The 19,019-nt window shown below is 35.7% G+C and overlaps 1 protein-coding gene across 3 annotated transcripts in view; it reads right to left on the bottom strand.

The window, feature by feature from the left end:
• Nucleotides 1-19,019, bottom strand: part of TLCD4 (TLC domain containing 4) — a 142,978-nt gene that overhangs the window by 6,529 nt on the left and 117,430 nt on the right. For all 3 annotated transcript variants that reach the window (XM_074188221.1, XM_074188219.1, XM_074188220.1), the window contains exon 7: nt 2,777-2,850. In XM_074188221.1, coding sequence (XP_074044322.1) covers nt 2,777-2,850 — 74 coding nt within the window. The remainder of the gene's footprint in view (nt 1-2,776; nt 2,851-19,019) is intronic.

Raw genomic sequence — 19,019 nt, 5'->3', positions numbered from 1 at the left:
CAGAAACATCTTGTTCAGTATCCCCAGGCTTGTCTGTACCTGATGCCATTCTATTGGGACTCAGGAAGGAGGTCAACAGGTAAGATGTTCCTTTTGATAAGTAAACATAAAGGCAAAATGGGTGATGCTTGTTTCTCCTCAGAAATGCTATCCATGTCTAATGGTGGAACAGATAATTTTCTACTACTCATATAGTGGATACTTCCAGAGGTGTAAACATTTGTCTATCCTGAGAAAATATCAGCAAATGTGAAAGTTCTTTTCCCATTCTCAGATAATTCATATAGACAGTGGCATGCCAACAGTTGAGATCCCTGAATTTCCTAATAACTTTGCTTAAATCCACATAATAAGAATCACTCAGTTTTAGGGAGAAAAGTTATAGCCTTTGTAGCAGCAATGACTCATTCCTGTCTCTTATATGACCAGGTCCCCATCTGATATCTGAGACTTTCTTCCAATACTGTTGCCATATGTCTTAGTCTTTGCTATGTTGGAAAAAATTGAAACCTGCTCCTACTCTTTTTTTGGAAGTTTTTTATTTTTTCCTGGGTCTCATGAACCTTCATATTCTGGAACATCTCCATTTTCCTCCTCATACAGCTCCATTCTTCTTTATGATTCCTTATGCACTTCTCTTGTATTTTGCTAACTTTTATATCATTGTTTTTTTGGGGGGGTAGGGGTTTTTTGCAAGGCAATGGGGTTAAGTGGCTTGCCCAAGGCCACACAGCTAGGTAATTATTAAGTGTCTGAGGCCGGATTTGAACTCAGGTACTCCTGTCTCCAGGACCTGTGCTCTATCCACTGCACCACTGAGCTGCACCTATATCATTGTTTTAAGAAAAACTTTGTGTTTAATTGATATTAAATAAAATGGACACATTACTAGCATCTACAGTATAATGGAAAATTCAAAAGACAGCTCTAAAAACAATGTTCAAGGGCAACTATTTAAATTTTCAATAAACTTCAGTGGTTCCCAATTGCTTCCAAGATCAAATATAAAAATTCTCTTTAGCTTTTAAAGCCTTTTATACAACTTGGCCTCTTCTACCTTTCCAGTCTTTTTAACACTTCATTCCCCTCCACATATGTACCCTGAGACTGGCTTCCTTACCGTTACTCAAACAAAACAGTCTTCCCAAGGCACTTTCAAGTGTCTGTCCCCTATATCTGGAATTCTCTCTGCCTCCAGGCTTCCTTCAAATCTCAGCTAAAATCCTACTTTTTTGCAAGAAAACTTTCTCAATTCCATGCATCCCACTGAGATTATCTTCTATTTCTCCTGTCCTTTTGTACATAGTTATTAGCATATTGACTTTAAATTGTTAGCTTCTTGGAAGTAGGGACTGTTTCTTAGCTTTCTTTATATTCCCATGCTTGCCAATGACTTAGAAGGTGAACAAAGAAGTTTTTAACAAAATATTCCTGTCTGTAGTATCAGCTTTGTAAACATAGGCAAGCTACAGTAACTTGTGAAGAAAGTACAGCAAGTTTTGTTACTTTATTTGATAGATGAAAAACTTGAGGAGCATGGAGCTTAAATGATTTGCTATGGACTGACAGCAGGAACATGATTTGTTCAGGTCTCCATAAGGACCCAGGACTCCTTGTAGAGGTACAGTAGTGTCACAAAGTGGGTTGTATTGAAGGTCAGAAGGTCTAAGCTATAATCCTACCTCAAACTAACTAACAGTATGGCTATGGATAAGTCACATGAACCCTCTAAATCTGAGTTTTCCCCATCTTTGTAATTGCTGTTTGATCATTTTTCAATTATGTCTGACTCTTTTTGACTCCATTTCAGTTTTTCTTGGCAAAGATCTAGAGAGGCTTACAATTTTCTTCTCCAGACAATTTTACAAATGAAGTTACTGAGGCAAAAAAGGGTTAAGCAATTTGTCCAAGGTCACACAGCTGCTAAGTGTCTGAGGGCACATTTGAACTTAGGACGATGAGCTTTCCTGACACTAGGCTCAGCATTCTATCTACTGTGCCACCAAGCTGCCCCAAGTATAAGTATATCATGTGTTAAAAAAAAAAATAGTGACATAAACTGTATGGTGATGAGTCATACCTTCTGTGGTACCTTCTTAGATTTAACAAAATTACTCAAAGTCCAATGTATATAATGTTTTATTGCACTACCAAATGGGATCATTCATTCAATAAATATTTATGGAGTTTGTTCAGTGAGCAAGTTACTATACTAAGCAATAAGTGAAAAAGCTTCTAATACTTGTAAAATGTTTATTATTTACAGTAATCACTTAGGCTCTAAGAGAGAGCCCATGATATATAGTGTTTAATTTCATTCTGTATTATGTTACATTATAGTGAACCCCCAGGGTAATACTATAATAATATTTTAGAGATGGAGGTACATAAGACAAATGGATTATTTTCTACTGAAAATAAATGGCTTATCATGGCCAACTTTAAAAATCATTAATGGAGACAGCCAGGTGGCGCAGTGGATAGAGCACTGACTCTGGAGTCAGGAGGACCTGAATTCAAATCCAGCCTCACACAAATAATAATTACCTAGCTGTGTAAACTTGGGCAAGTCACTTAAGCACATTGCCTTGCAAGAAAAAAAAAGGAAGGAAGGAAGGAAGGAAGGAAGGAAGGAAGGAAGGAAGGAAGGAAGGAAGGAAGGAAGGAAGGAAGGAAGGAAGGAAGGAAGAAGCTAAGGCCTCCTTCCCAGACTTTCATTAAAAAAAATCTCTCAACAAAAGATAATTAAAAATCATTAACAAAATCAGCAACTTACCGTTGATTCACAAAAGGATTCGAAAACTCTGCAATCAGACGAAAATTACCAAAATATCCCAGCACTTTTTTAATCTAGATTACAAACATTAAAAACATATGGTCATACACAACAACTTTTACCAAAATTTCTAGCTATTTAAGAAAATAAAGAGATGAGGAAAAAGGGTAAAAACATTACTTGTACAAAAATATTTATAGCAGCCCTGTTTGTTGTGGCAAAAAATTAGAAATCCAGTAAATGTCCTTCAATAGGGGAATGGCTTAGCAAACTGTGGTATATGTATGTCATGGAACACTATTGTTCTATTAGAAACCAGGAGGGATGGGATTTCAGGGAAACCTGGAGGGATTTTCATGAACAGATGCTGAGTGAGATGAGCAGAACCAGAAAAACACTGTACACCCTAACAGCAACATGGGAGTAATGTTCAACCTTGAAGGACTTGCTCATTCCATCAGTGCAACAATCGGGAACAATTTTGGGCTGTCTGAAGAGGAAAGTACCATCTGTATCCAGATAAGGAGCCGTGGAGTTTGAACAAAGTGCAAGGACTATTCCCTTTAATTTAGGAAAAAAAACAGATATCTTATTGTCTGATCTTGTTACCTCTTAGACTTCTCTTCTCTTTAAGGATATGATTTCTCTCTCATCACACCCAATTTGGATCAAGGTACAACATGGAAACAAAGTAAAGACTGACAGAGTGCTTTCTGTGGGGGGTGGGGGAAGGGAAGCAAGATTGGGGGGAAAAAATTGTAAAACTCAAATAATATCTTTAATAAAAGTAAATTTAAAAAAGAAAGAAAATACACAAATTACATACATTTTCACTGTCAAAGCTTTTCTTCATAACAGAATTTTAATTTTAAAATGGTTAAAGATAAATATTTTCTTCTCTTTTACCATCTTAATTTTATTAATTCTATAGAAGATTATGAATTTGAGATTTTGTTCTAAAAATATTAAGGATGGAAAAAATCCATATCATCATATATGGTATCATTTTTATTTCTGAGGAAAAAATTTTAAGAGAGTCCCCAAATTAAATAGGTTCCAAAATCAGCCATTAAGAATTGCATTCTTACATGACTGTAGGTTTTAAAAACTGACATGTTTATACCAATATTTAACTTGAATTTTATATTCATTATTAAATATTAACAAAATATTAAATTAATGTAGCAAGATCAGAAATAAAGCAAAAAATTGGGGGGGGATTATATAAACAGTTTCTCAGATGAGGGTCTCATCTCAAATATATAAAGAAATTTATTGATTCTATCAGAATATGAATCATTCTCCAATTGGTAAATGGTCAAAGAATATGAACAAGAAGTGTTTCAATGAAATCAAACCAGTTTATAGTCATAAGATAAAATGCTCTATATCATTATTGATTAGAAAAATGAAAATTAAAACAAAATTGAGATACCACCTATCAGTTTGGTTAAAATGATGGAAAGGAAGTGACAAATGTTAGAGGGGATATGGAAAAATTGGGACACTAATTCACTTAGTGGAACTGTTAATTGGTCCAATCATTTTGGAGAGCAATTTGGAATTATGCTTAAAGAACTACAAAGCTACCTATACCTTTTGACCCACCAAAACTACTAAGTCATTCCATTTTCCAAGATGATTAGGGGAAAAGGAAAAGAACCTTTATATTCTAAAATATTTGTAGCAGTTTTCTTTGTGGTGACCAATTGCGGGGTGCGCATCAATTAGGAAATGATTGAATAAGCTGTGGTATATGATCATAATGGAACACAACTTGTGCTCTAAGAAAATGAAAAGTTCAATGATTTTAGAAAAACATGAAAAGAAATATATAAAATAATGAAGAACAAGATAAGCAGAAACAAGAGAGTTGTAAACAGTAGCAGCAATATTATTTTAAAAACAACTTTGAGCAACTAAGTCATTTTAACAACTATATAAACACCCTAATTAACTATAAAGGGCCTGTGAAGGAAGATGCTACCTATAACCAGAGAAAGAACTGATAGAAGTATATATGTTCAATTTTCTTTCTTTCTGATCTTGGCTATATTGACTTTAGAGTTTTAATAATATTTAATAATGAATAGAAAATTCAAGTTAAGTGATTGGTAAAAACATGCCAACTTTTAAAAATCTATAGTCATTTAAGAATTCAGTCCTTAATTATTGCTATTTTTGGAACCTATTTAATTTGGGGGCCCTATTTGAATATGTACATATACATATTTATGTTTAATAGTAGTTATCTCTAGGACAGGGGAAGAGAAAAAAGAAAGTTACATGATAACTTTATTATTTATTTAAAAGGGAAAACAAGTGCACAAAATAGATTTATAATTTCATTGCAATCCTCTTTTTTCTATTCTACTTTGTTATGGAAATGCTTGTTTTCCTTCTTAAGTTCATAATAAAATAAAAAATCTTAAACCAGTAAGATATTGGTTGCCAACATAAGAAAATATGGAAGCAAATTGAAGAGTTAGCAAAATCTAATATAACTTAATCTACCAAATTTATGCTAATAAAATATATATTTGTTTCAATTCAATAAAAATATTTAATTCATATATCTATTACGTGTAGAAAATTATGCTAGGATTAGAACCGATAGGATCTCTGGACTAAGAAATTTATGGTGCACTTGGAGCACTGGCCACATATACAAGTGACGAATACAAAACTGTGAGAGTATTAGAGAGGCACAAAATACTTTGTGCTATTGACAGCAAGGTTAATGGGTAGAGGTTAAGATTTGCTAAAGAGATAAAGGAAGACTTCATGGAGGCAGTATAGTTTGAGTCTGAGGTTTGACAGATGTACAGAAATTCAATGCACAAAGAGGAGGAAGCAGAACATTTAAGGCACAGGTATAAATCAATAAACAACTATTAAATGCCTTCTATGTGCAGTCATCTAATTAAGGGCTGGACACACAAAGACTGAAGGAAAAAAACAGATCCTGCCCTGGAGTTTATGCTCGAAAGAGAGTTAGGGGAGAGATAAAGTGAAACGCTAAGTATATACAAAACAAAATTAATTCAAGATTTTGGAAAGAAGACTGCTTGAAGTTAAGGGTAGAATCAGAAGGGGTAGAAGGTAAGAATTAAGCTGTTTCATGGGAATTCTAAATGTAAACTCCTCTTTGGTGTTGAAGAATCTTCGGGACCTGACTACTTCCTATCTTAATAATAAAAAATGAAAATAATAACATTTATATAGTACTTACTTTCTACTAGCACTGTTTTAAGATCTTTACAAATATTATCTCTTTTGATTCCCAGAATAACCCTGAGAGGAAGGTGCTATTTTATAGTTTGAGAAAAATTGAGGCAGAGAGAGGTTAAGTGACCTGCCCAAGGCCACACAATTAGGAAGTGTTTGAAGCTGGATCTGAACTTGGATTTCTTATAGCATTTCCTAGTTGTGTGATTTACCTCCTCAATTAAAAAATGTAGATAATAATAGCACCTTTCTCTCACTGTTGCTATGAGTTACCAAATGAGATTTACTAAGATTAATTTTTTAAGATTAATATTTATATGCATTTTGTATAGTGCTTGACATAACAGTAGATGCTTAATAAATGTTTGTTCCCTTCTCATGTATTTATATATACCTATTTATTTACAATTCACATTATTATGTAAGCTCCTGAAAGGAAGAGATTGAAGTTTTATCCGGTTTTTGCCTTTCTTTGTATCCTTAACACTTAGTACAGGGAATGGCACACTATAAATGCTTGCTGATTGATTGCTGATTGATAATTTGACTTGGGAAGGAAAAGATCTAAGGTTAATATAAGGAAGATTTGTCTTTCAGCAGTATGTATGAAGGAAGGATGGATTAGAGAGAGAAAAATGAAATCAGAAAAACATGTAAAAGTAAGACTACAATAGTCCAGGGGGCATAGTAATAATGACTTACAAATAGTAGTAGTGGGAGTAAAGAGGAAAATGGGAGGCATAAATAGAGGTAAAATTCTCAGGGTTCAGTAACATATTGGACAGGAACAGTGTAACCCAGGTTTTCAGCCAAACTTTGATTACAGAAGTGACAAAAAAAAAGTCAAAGACAAGATTTCAAGAATTGGAGACTAGCTGAATAGTGATACTACCCATGGAAAAATTAAATTACAAAAAAAATAGAAGGAGGTTTACAGAAAAATATACTAAATATTCTGAACTGAATAAGTTGAGTCTGAGAACTGGTACGATACCTAATATTTTGTCATAGGAAATAGTTGCTCCCTAGCAAAAAAAGATATACTTAAATGACATATTTTTTTTAAAACAAGTTGCTCAATGGGAATGTTATAAAAGTGGAAAAAACATATTTGCCTCTAAATTATTTTAGGATTTGCAACACTTTTTAATGTAAATTCTGGAACTCATCAAGTTGAGGAATCAGGAAATTTAGAAGTCAATTAAAAGTTGTTTTTATAATCTCAAGGTCACTGTCCTCAGTGAAGATGGAATGGGTAATATGAAAACAATGGATTTGATCTAGAAATAAGATTAGTATTTCACAAATATAATAGTATTCCCCATTTAACTGCTTCCAGTCAAGGGGCTCAAAGTATTTAACCAAAATCATACCTAATTCATTAAAACACATGATTTCCAAAATGATAACAACTTAATGCCACTGTGTAAAATTGGTTGGTAGTTTCCAGACATCTGTCTTGGTCACTAAAGTAACAGTTTTCTAGGTTGGGGGGGGGGGGGGTTATTTGTTTCTTTTCCCCTGAAGCAATAGCCTCAAACTTCTAACTAAAAACAAGGGATAGTCCTATCTATATATACTCACAACTTTCATTCCTAATCATTAATGCTTCCACATTTTCTGTTCTTTTACCTCCTCTCTTGCCTTAAAGCAAGGCCTGAAAGCAGAAATAGCAACAAATATAAACCAGTGAGCTAAACCTATCAGCCAGTTTGGGCACTGAGTACAATTGCTGATTAGCCCTTTAAAATCTGGAAACTATATTTCTGATTGGAGATATTATCCTGGGTGAATTCTACAATGTCTTTTGTAGGAGATTATATTGAATCAATCTTCTAAATAAATACACATTTATTTTATAGCAACAGTAAATAAGAACCATGAATTTTTTTAAATATGCAAAATCAAGCAAAACAAATTCCCATATTTGTCTTGTGCCTCATTTGACATATTTAAGTTCATAACTTCTCATCAGGATGTAAACTCATCACCAGTCCACTGGATTACTGATTGATTACTGAATTGATCATAATTATGACTTTCAAAATTTTATTTTTACAATGTACCATGCATCTGTAATGGTCTCTGAGATATTTTAGAGTAGTGATCTATGTAGAAGAGTAAAATGATCCAAACATATGGCTTTAGCCTTTACTCAGTTTAAAAGCAGACTTTTGCCCTGGAGAGAACAAGACTCTAGTGTCTATACTACCTAGATAAATGAAGGAAACGGAAGAAAAAAAGAACTGGTTGAAGATGGATTTTTTCCAGAAGACAATCTCAGAATAATAGCCAAGGAGGGCTAATATTTGCAACATTGGCAAATCAAGAATTTTCTAACTATAGGAAAACTACCTGGATAAAAACAGTGTTTAACAATAACACTGACAAACAGGAACTGTCCTCTTTGAAAAGGAAACGTGGAAGAGTGAAAAGCAAGGGCAAATTACACAGTTTGTCCTCTTAGCCCGAGTCAGCTGCAAGAGGCACAGTGAACCCAGGATCCAACCTTTAGCAAGCAGGAGAGCAAAAAGGAATGTCTTAATGACTGGTTTGGGTCACGTAAAGGTTTTCTTGCAGAGCCAGTGAACAACTATAAGTACAGCATATTCCCATGTCACAAATGCTCTCTTATAAACAAGTTATAATTTTGCCTTGGACCAAAAGGGAGGTGATGATTTGGGGAGGGGATGGAATATTCAGACACACCCTACAACAAAAGAAAATCTAACTGACACAGTGGTAGGGCCTTGTTCTTGCAGCCAGTAAGACCTGAATCTTAATCCTTCCTCAGATACTTCATAATTTTATAGACTATGTCAGCTGTCTTACTTTTCCCCATCTATAAAATAGGAATAATAATAATAATAATACCTCCTTTACAAGATTGTTAACAGAGTCAAATGAGATAACATCTAAAACATTTTGCTAAACCTAAGGCATTATATGAATGTTAGCTAATAGTGGTGGTGGTGGTGGTGGTGGTGGTGGTAGAAGTAGGGGTAGTAAGGGTGGTTGAAGTAGTTATGGTAGGTTATGATGGTAGTAGTAAAAGAGTCTGAGATCCTGAACTCTGCCTCCTGGCAGACAACAAAAATATCTCAAGGTCTTCATGGAAAAAAACATTTGCTTTTATAGACACATTGCCTTTCTTAATAAATAACTGTTGCTTGCTTTCATCTCAGTGGTTTGAAAATTCAATGTGAATTTGACAGTCTAATATGATCTTGAGTTGCATTACTAAAAAGATATTTCTCTGAGTTAGGAAAATTATGGTACTACTATCTACCAGACCTTGAACTGGTGCTCAGTATTAGCCAGGCACTGTGTGAAACACTGGGAATATAAAAATAAGAAGAAAGAAATACAGTCCCTGCTTCAAAAGAGCCTGAATCCTAATCAAGGAAGGCAACCTATTAAAGGAAATGGGAAAGTGAGTCCCCAGGTGAAAGCATAGTGATAGGCAGTCTGGAGAATGAGGTAGAGATGCTCTGTGCCTTTCCTCAAAATGCAGGTTTTGGTAAAAACTCAAAAAGGAAAGACGAGGTTCATCAGCTAAGGCACTGGAAGAGGACACAATGGAGATATATTCATAATAATAGCAAACCTTTTTATAGCACTTTCTCTCTGCCAGGTATCACATTCGCCCCTCAAAACAACCCTGGGAGGTAGGTGCTATTATCATTCCCATTTGACCTATGAGGAATAGAGACTGGTTTGTCCAGGGTCACCTTGTAAATATCTGAGGCTAGCTTTGAACCCAGATATTTCTGACTCCTGGTCCAGCATACTCTATATACTATACCACCTTTCCATCAGTTAAGAGGTAGTTAGGTGATATAGTGAACAGAACACTAGCCCTGGAATCAGAAGGACCTGAGTTCAAAGGCAGCCTCAACATTTGATATTCAGATATAAGTTGTGGGACTCTGGCAAGTTACTTAACCCCATTGTTCCACAAATCCCTCCAAAAAGAAGATTCTAGACCAGGGTTTAAGACAGAGCAGTGATGGGCTCTTGGAGAGGATGGGATAGATGCATCTAATTAAAGTTGGGAAAAATATTCACCACAAGAACTACAACCAGATCAAGAGAGCTTCAAACTGACAATGGAGGAGCAAAGGAAAAAACTACCTACATATATATTTGATGAATGCTTACTGACTGACTAATCCAGCTAGATGCCACAGGGAGAAATAACTGTGAATCAAAAGCTATTAAGTGTCTACTCTATAGTTAGTCATTATGCTGAGTACTGAAGTTAAAAAGACAAAAATTAATCCGTCAACAAACATTTATTAAGTGCCAATTATATACCAGGAACTGGGGATTCCAATACAAGAAATGAAATAATCCCTTATGCTCAGAAAGTATATTCTATCAGGAGAGACATATATATATATATACATATATATATATATACACACATGTGTATATATATATGTATGTATATGTATATGTATATGCATATGTAGATGTAGATGCAGATGTAGATAAATGTAGTGAAGTTCCTAGTAGATTGGAGGGGAGGCTAAAAAATAGGCTGGGTAAATAAGAATAGGCATTGTGTGGAGAAGGTGGTGATTCCTGAAGGAAGATGGGGATTTTTGATGGTAATCATGTGGAAGGATCACATTCCAAATATGGAGGATAACCACTACAAAAATACAGGGATGGAAAATAAATGTTCTACGTGAGGAAGAAAGAGAATTCAATTTGAGTCAATTTGGCTGGAACTCAGAGTCTTGAAAAGAAAGTAGTTTATAAGTTTGAGAAGATAGAATGAGTCCAGGAAACTCAGGGCTTTAAAAGTCAAATAGAAGAGTTTCTAATTTAATTCTAGAAGCAATAGGAAACTAAAGGAGTTGAATGAGTAAGGAAGTCACATAGATCTGCACTTGAGGAAACTGACTTTGGCATAGTAGGGAGTATACACTGGAGTGGAGAAGGTTTGTTTTTTTTTAAAGTAGTAAGTATTTCATTTATATTTTTTTTGCATGGCAATAGGGTTAAATGATTTGCCCAAGGTCACATAGCTGGGTAATTATTAAATGTCTGAGACTGGGTTTGAACCAGGTCCTCCTGACTCCAGGGCTGGTGCTCTATCCACTGCATCACCTAGTTGCCTGGAGAAGGTCTTCAGAAACAGGAATCAATTAAAAGGACAAAATGCTAAGTGAGAGTTGATGAGGGCCTGAACTCAGAGGTGACTGGGTGAGTTAAAAGAAAAGGAAATATGTGAGAGATGTTGTGGGTGGTAAAAATAGTTAAGATTTGACAAATTAGTGGATATGTAGAAAATGAGAGTAAAGAGCTGAGGATGGAACTGAGATTATAAGACTAGGGGACTAAAGGATAGTGATGCTCTCAACAGTAATAATAAAATTTGAAAGACAGGACAGAGAGTTTGAAGGTAAAGCTAAATAAGATGTTTTGGGGCATGTTAATTTTGAGATGCCTATGGAATAGACAGTTTGAAATATCCAATAGGAAGTAGGTGGTGTACAAGTAAATCTCAGGGCAGAGGATAGAGTCATTTCTATAAAGTGATATTTAAAGTCACAGGAGCTGATGAAGTAACCAAACGAGAAGATGAAATTAAAAAAGGGGATGTGATGATGGAAGATATCGTCCTTCACTCTCAAAGAAGATCTATGACAATGGCATGGGAGAGCCCAATGGACTGGCACTGCTAGGTACAAAGAGAAAATGAAATATTACCTTCTTTCAAGGAAGGTGAAAATGTTTTTTTTTTTAAAAAAAATCTGGATGGCAGGGAATAGCTTTAGATTATCACAATGTATAATGGTTTTTTCAAAACAGTCTTTCCTTCTCTTGTTGATGGGATCAGCTTATTGTTCAGTTGCATAGCCTGTACAGCATGGTCTGTCCATTCAAATGTCATAAACTGGACAACAATTTTCATTTATTTGTTTTTTCTTGCATAAATTGTTAAGCTAATTTCTTCTCAATAATTAAAGATTTAATTGAAGAAGCTCTGCAATTCTCTGGAACTTAAAGTAATAAGCACCGCTTTATTCATAAAAAGGAACATCTGGAAGATTTCATCTGCAAGGAAATGCTTTCTCCTACTTGACCATGAGCAGGTCATCCTGTATGACAGTGGATAAAACCTCTGGCAAGGATATCTTTCCTATTATACACTAACAAACAAAGGGTCATCAAACAGTTATTCTCACAGTTATATTTCTCAGAGAATCTTGACAAATCGCCCAGATTTTTGCAAAACTCTCCTAATTAAACTTAGTTTCCAGTCATTCCTTTCTGCAGTGTATCCTTTATATAGCTGTCACAATCCTCTTATGAACTAAAGATGCAGGTGCTCCAAAGGACAACCTAGAGATGCATGCCAAGTAAAAGTGGACTAGAACATTTCAAAGACAAGCTATTCAAAACAAATGGCACACAATCAGATCTAGAATTATAAGGGATCTTGGAATTCATTTAGCTCAACAACTTGAATTTATAGATAAGGAAACTGGAAAGAAAAATGGGGGATAAAAATGTGGGAAAACAGATGGAAGTTCCAACTGCTGCACTGATAAATACAAAATGTGGGCATGTGTTGTTTAACTGGGGGAAGAAGGGAAAGGACTAGTGGAAAGAATCTGCTCCTTAGAGGAATTCCTCTATGAAGCATTTATTGAAGAGCAAGGACAAGAAGTACATAGACATAGATGGGTTATAAGCTGCAGCAATTATAGGAATATCAACACTGATGAAAGATAATGAACTCATTAAAGTATATCCTGGTAGAAAAAAGAATGATAAAGAGAATATCTGAACCATAAGTTTGAGGGCAGGTACTCTTTCATTTAAACAAATCTTTGTTTTCCCAATACCAGGGCAGCTAGATGGAGAAAACACTCGGCTTGGAGTCAGGTCAACTTTCTGAGTTCATTGGCTTTGGATACTTAATATGTGACTCTAAAGTCATTTATCCCTGTTTGGCTCAGTTTCCTCATCTGTCAAATGAGTTGGAGAAGGAAATGGCAAACCATTGCAATATCTTTGCCAAGGAAAACCTAAATCATGTCACAATGAGTTGGACAAGACTGAAACAACTAAATAACAATAAAATTCCCAATAACAAGCATAGCACTTTTTTCACATTAACAAATATTTGTTTTTGAATTCTAAAAATGTCTCTCACAGGATCTTTGTGGAAACAATGGGATAAGTGGGCTAAATGATGCTATACTTAGGTCTGTTCAGAAATGTTGGAGGATTAGACATTTTCTGATCCTCTTGACTTTTCAAACCTTTCCAAAACAAGGGGGGGAAATAGTGTGGAAAAAACAAATTTCCTAATTCTGATGAGAGAACTAGACGTGAAATAAAGAAAATAACTATACTCTAAGGAGGTATCTTAAATTGCCTAAGACATGGTTTAACAAGTTAGGGGCTACATTACTACTATTACACTTAATATTAAGTTCCATATAAAATGATGAAAAAAACTATTTCATAGAATCCAGAATAATATGAATTGATACAAAGTGAAGTGAATAGAACCAGAAAAAAATTTATACAAGGACAAATAACATTGTAAAGAAAAATAATATCAAAATATTTAAGAACTCTGATCAAAGCAATAACCAATAATATCTCCAAAGCAACAATGATGAAGACTTACCCACCTCCTGACAGAGGTAATATGTAATATACACAAAGTGCAATCTTATGCTGCATTAATGTAAGAAAAGTGAAGGAAAATAGTCCTATAGGCCTGAGAAAAATGTCGTATTCAGTCCTGAGTTGAAGTTTTGTGTTCTGCTTTAGACATGCTGACAAACTTATGTTCAAAGGATCCAGGAAAGGGAAATCAAGGTTAATGATGGATTGAAGAGATTACAGATGTTCAATCTGGAGAAGAGAAAAATCTTGGGGAGACTTGGAGTCTTTGTAAATATCCAATGTCCTTATTACGTTATGTAATCGTGGCTTACATCTATGCTGGCTCCTCATTCTCCCTCCTAGACTAGTTTCTTGTGAGTATCTTGTATCTTCCCCTAGTCTCTAATACGGTATATTAGGGTGAGTACTTGTTTTTTATTTTTTATTTATTATTATTTTATTAATTTATTATTTTTAACAGTACCTGTTATTTTTTTGTTGTTGTTGACATGATAGTATTTGAAAGCCCATCATGTAGAAGCCTTGGAATTATCAGCATTGGAATTAAACCCAAAGAGAAAAAGAGAAGCAATGGGTGTAAGATTCATTGGCTCAATATAAAGACAAATATAAAATTACTGATTTTGGACTGAAAGAAGCCTCTGAGGACAAATAGTGCAGCATCCTGATTTTTAGATAAAGGTACTGGACAGCACAAAAGAGGGTAAGAGCCTACCTAAAGTCATATAGGTATTATGTGAAGATTTTTTTTTTAACAAAGGATTTTAATTCAATCCACTGACTTCAAATTTAGCACTTTCTCCTTCCTGATATTAAAATAAGACAAAAACATTCCCAGGTTACCCTGGAATTAGTGAACTACCCATTACAGGAAGTCATCAAGAGGAAGACAAATCTCCTGGTTAGGGATGTCATAAATTTTTAATAGATACAAAGAAACCTCCAAGCTTCTTTCTAATTCTGAGAACCCCTGGTTCTTATAAAAGGACATATTAAAAGAATCCTGTCACAAAAACAAAAATCATAATTAAATATAACATTCAAGGAAAAAAAATTTCTTTCCAGGTACCATTTTCAGATCATTCAAAATTTCCCCAGTAAATTAGAATAATTTTTGATCAGAGAGGCTTTTATAAATGTTGAGTTTTAGTTAAGAGGAACTGAATACAGCCTCTGACATACACTGTGACCATGGGCCAAGTCACATAACCTTTTTTTTCAACTCAAACAATTCTCTAATTATAGCTCACAGATGAACTGTTTATCTATATCGGTGAAAGAAGTTTTCCTTGTGAAAAGACCTAATACAATAACAAACCTTGTTCCCTTCCCCCCATTTTTTTTCTTAACCAAGAGAAAAAAAATATCAATATACAATCCAACCTTCACAGAATTTTAGATTTAGACAGGGAAGAGACCTCAGAAATCATCAAGTCCACCTTCTCCCCTTCTAATTTTCTAGATGAGGAAAGTGGGGCTCTGAAAGGTTACATATCTCACTCAGGGTCACACAGGTAGTTTCTGGCGAGGGATCTGAACATTCTCCTGATGATAAGTCCAATGCCCTATGTACCACTCTATAACCTTGTCATTACTGATCATGGCCATATTTGCCAAGAATATTTCCTTTGCAGTGATTAGGAAACTCCCCAAAAGTACATATTATTGGAAGTCCACCAGCTTCCTTCTCCTTTTGCCCACCCACTAACTTCTGCCTAAAACCTTTCTCTAAAAGGAAAATAAAACTATATACAAGTTATACTGTGGTGAAGAAATTGATTATATAAAAGAAGTTGAAATTATAGTGAAAGAACTATGAATTTCTTTTTTTTAAACTTTTAAAAAAAATTTTAGGTGTTTTTTTTTGCAAGGCAATGGGGGTAAGTGGCTTGCCCAAGGCCACACAGATAGGTAATTATTAAGTGTCTCAGGCCTACTTTGAACTCAGGTACTCCTGACTCCAGGGCCAGTGCTCTATCCACTGCACCACCTAGCTGCCCCTTATGAATTTCTTTTGAAAACTAACAATTTTTTTACAAACATTTTGAAAGAATTCAAATATTTGGGAGCAGAGCTAAGATGGCAGCATGATAACAGCCTTTCCTAGGAGCTCTCTCCAGAATATTTCAAGACTCTTAAAATTATGACTCTAAATAAATTTTTGAGAGGCAGAACCCACAGAAAGATCCAATGAGGTAATTCTCCAGCCCAAAGTAACTTGGAAGACCATGGGGAAGGCTCTGTTCCAGGAGGTTGGAGGGGGCAGCAGCTAGGATCAAGGCACAGGAGCAAAGGAGTTTCAGTCCTCTGGAAATAGCCCGCAAAATACCTAGGTCCCTGGGGAGTGCCAGCTTCTGGCAGCAGAAGTTGGTTCCTGACCTGCCAGCTCACGGAACACCAAGCACAACTAGCAAGATCAATGGGGAAACCTCTGCCAAAACGAGCACAAAGCCCAGGCCCAGCATGGCCCTCCTCAGCACAACCACAGACCTCAGTGCAGCCCAGATCCCAGGAAACAAGCAGGCCCACAGAGCAGTCCATCAGGGAGCCACCCAGCAGCTGCTTCCAGAGCACTCAGCCTATGCAAGGTAAGGGGGTGGAAGGAGACTGTTGAGGTCTCACTACTATCCCTGGAACAGGACTCTTGTGATTTGTCCATATTCAGCCCCTGGTCACAGTCTAGGGCCCCCCCATTGCCATAGAGCAGGGACCCTCCTCACAGTTCCAGGGCAGAGGGGAGGGCTTGTCGTCATCCACAGATTGAAACAGGCCAGGAGAGCAGTAAGAGCCTCTCATAAGACCTTAAAGAAACTAAGGTCCTTGCAGGAGGTGTCCCAATAATACTCAAAAACTCAAAACCAGGGCACAGGTTGGGGAAATGAGTAAACAGAAAAAAAGGAACCTGACCATAGACAAATACTTTGGTTCCATGGAGGATCAAAGCATATACTCAGAAGATGACAAAGTCCATGCTTCTGTATCCAAAGCATCCAAGAAAAATAGGAATTGGCTCAAATTATGGCAGAGCTCAAAAAAAGATTTTGAAAATCAAGTAAGAGAGGTAGAGGAAAATTGGGAAGTGAAATGAGAGATGCAGGAAAAACATGAAAACCAAGACAGCAGCTTGGTGAAGGAGATCCCAAAAAGTGCTGACCCCCCTCCCCCGGGGTCAAATGGAAAGAGCAGTTCAAAAAGTTAATGAGAAGAATTCCTTAAAAAGCAGAATTGGCCAGATGGAAAAAGGAGATAAGGAAGCTCTCTGAAGAAAACAACTCCTTTAAATGAAGAATGGAGCTAAAGGAAGCCAGTGACTTTGAGAGGAATCAAGACACAATAATTCAATAATAAAACAATGAAAACTAGAAGAAAACATGAAATAATCTCATTAAAAAACAACTGAGCTGGAAAACTGATCCAGAAGAGAAAATTTAAAAATGATTGGGCTACCTGAAAGTCATGATCAGGAAAAGAGCCTTGTCTGCATTTTTAAATAATTTCTACAGGAAAATTGTCCTGATTTTCTAGAAGCAGAGGGTAAAATAGAAACTGAGGGAATCTACCAAGCTCTTCCTGAAAGAGATCCAAAAAAAACAACCCCTAGGAATATTATAGCCAAGTTGCAGAACCCTGAAGTCAAAGAGAAAATATTACAAGCAGATAAAAGGAAACAATTCAAATATCATGGAATTAGTCAGGATTACATAGGACTTAGCAGTGTCTACATTAAGGACTCACAGGGCTTGGACTTTGAATAATATTCTGGAAGGCAAAAGAGCTTGGAATGTAACTGAGAATCAATTACCCTGCAAAACTGAACATCCTCTTCCAGAGGAAAAGATGGATTTTCAATGAAACAGGAATTTTAAATGCTTCTGTTGAAACAACCAGAGCTGAACAGAAAGTTTGATCTTCAAGTATAGAACTCAGGTGAAGTATAGAGAGGGTGGACAAGAAGGGTAAATTATGAGGGAGGGACTTAATGATGATGAACTGCGTATATTCCTGCATGGGAAGAAGATACTGATAATACTGATATGAACCTTTTCATTTAATAGAGCAATTAGAAGGAGCCTATATAGACAAGGCACAGGAGGGAGCTTAATTTGAAGGTGCAATATATTGTAAAAATGGAATCAATGGCTGATGAGGAAATGTACTGAGAGAAAGGAAAAGGGAGAGGTAGAATAGACTAAGATATTTCATGTAAAAGAGTCAAGAAATAGCTTTTGCAATGATATGGAAGTGGGGAAGGTGAGGGGGGAATGAGTGAACTTTCATTCTCATCAGAAATGACTCAGAGGGAAAACAAAATATTTAATACTTAATAGGGTATAGAAATCTAGAAGAAAAAGGAGAGGAAGGGGATGGGAGAAAAAGGACAGGAAGAGGAGAGGAGGGATATAAGGTGATAGAGAAAAGGGTAGATCATGGGAGAGGACAATCAGATATAATACATTTTCTCTTTTACTTTTTGCAAGGTGGTGGGATTGGGTGACCTGTCCGGGACAATTGGTCTGGGTGGCTGGTGGGTCTCTGGGGTGGGATGTGGGCTTAGGATCTCCTGGCCCCAAGGCTGATGCTCTATCTGCTGCACCACTAAGCTGCCCCATAGCACACATTTGAAGAGAGACAGAGTGAGAGGAGGGAGAAAATATAATAAATTGTAGTGAGGAGGAATGGATGGAGAGAATTACAATCAGCAACAGCAACTGTGGAAAAATATGGAAGTGACTTCTCTGATTGATTTATGACAAAGAATGTGGTCCACCTCAGAGACAGAGCTGATGGTACTGGTACACAGACTGAAGCACATTTTTTTCTCTTTCTTTCACTTTATTTCTCATGAGGATTTTTATTTTTGTGGAGGGAGGGGGGATTATATGTACTCTTACCACAAGACTATTTTAGCAATGAGTAAATAAGTTAAAAAAAATTTAAAAACAATTAAAGCCAAAAAAAATTCAAAAAATTTGAAAAGATTTCAAAATTTGGAATTATCTTAAGACCAAAGATTGAATAAATAGGAAAGAAAGAGATAATAAATTTAGGGAGGATGCAATGGGGTCTTGACACAGAAGGCAAGTAACAGTCAAAATGTTTGAAAGAAAAAAGCTGGGCTAAATAACATGATTAACAACAGACTGAGTAACAAACAAGTCAGAGTTAAATATATGCTGCAGGACAGCTTATGCATGAGTTAAAAATAGCAAGTTAATTTAAGCAGTAAAATGCCTCATTCTGTTCTAGAAATTTTTCTATTTCCTTTAAAAGTTTTTCTATCCAAAAATGTCAGGGTTAATTAAAAAGTAAAGTATTTCTCCAAATTAGTTATTTTCTTCCTGCTGTTACAACTAAG

The sequence above is a fragment of the Macrotis lagotis genome, chromosome 5, assembly GCF_037893015.1.
Source record: "Macrotis lagotis isolate mMagLag1 chromosome 5, bilby.v1.9.chrom.fasta, whole genome shotgun sequence".
In the NCBI taxonomy this organism is placed as follows: domain Eukaryota; kingdom Metazoa; phylum Chordata; class Mammalia; order Peramelemorphia; family Peramelidae; genus Macrotis; species Macrotis lagotis.
Note: the sequence above shows the minus strand (reverse complement) of the source record. Positions and strands in the feature narration are given on the sequence as shown.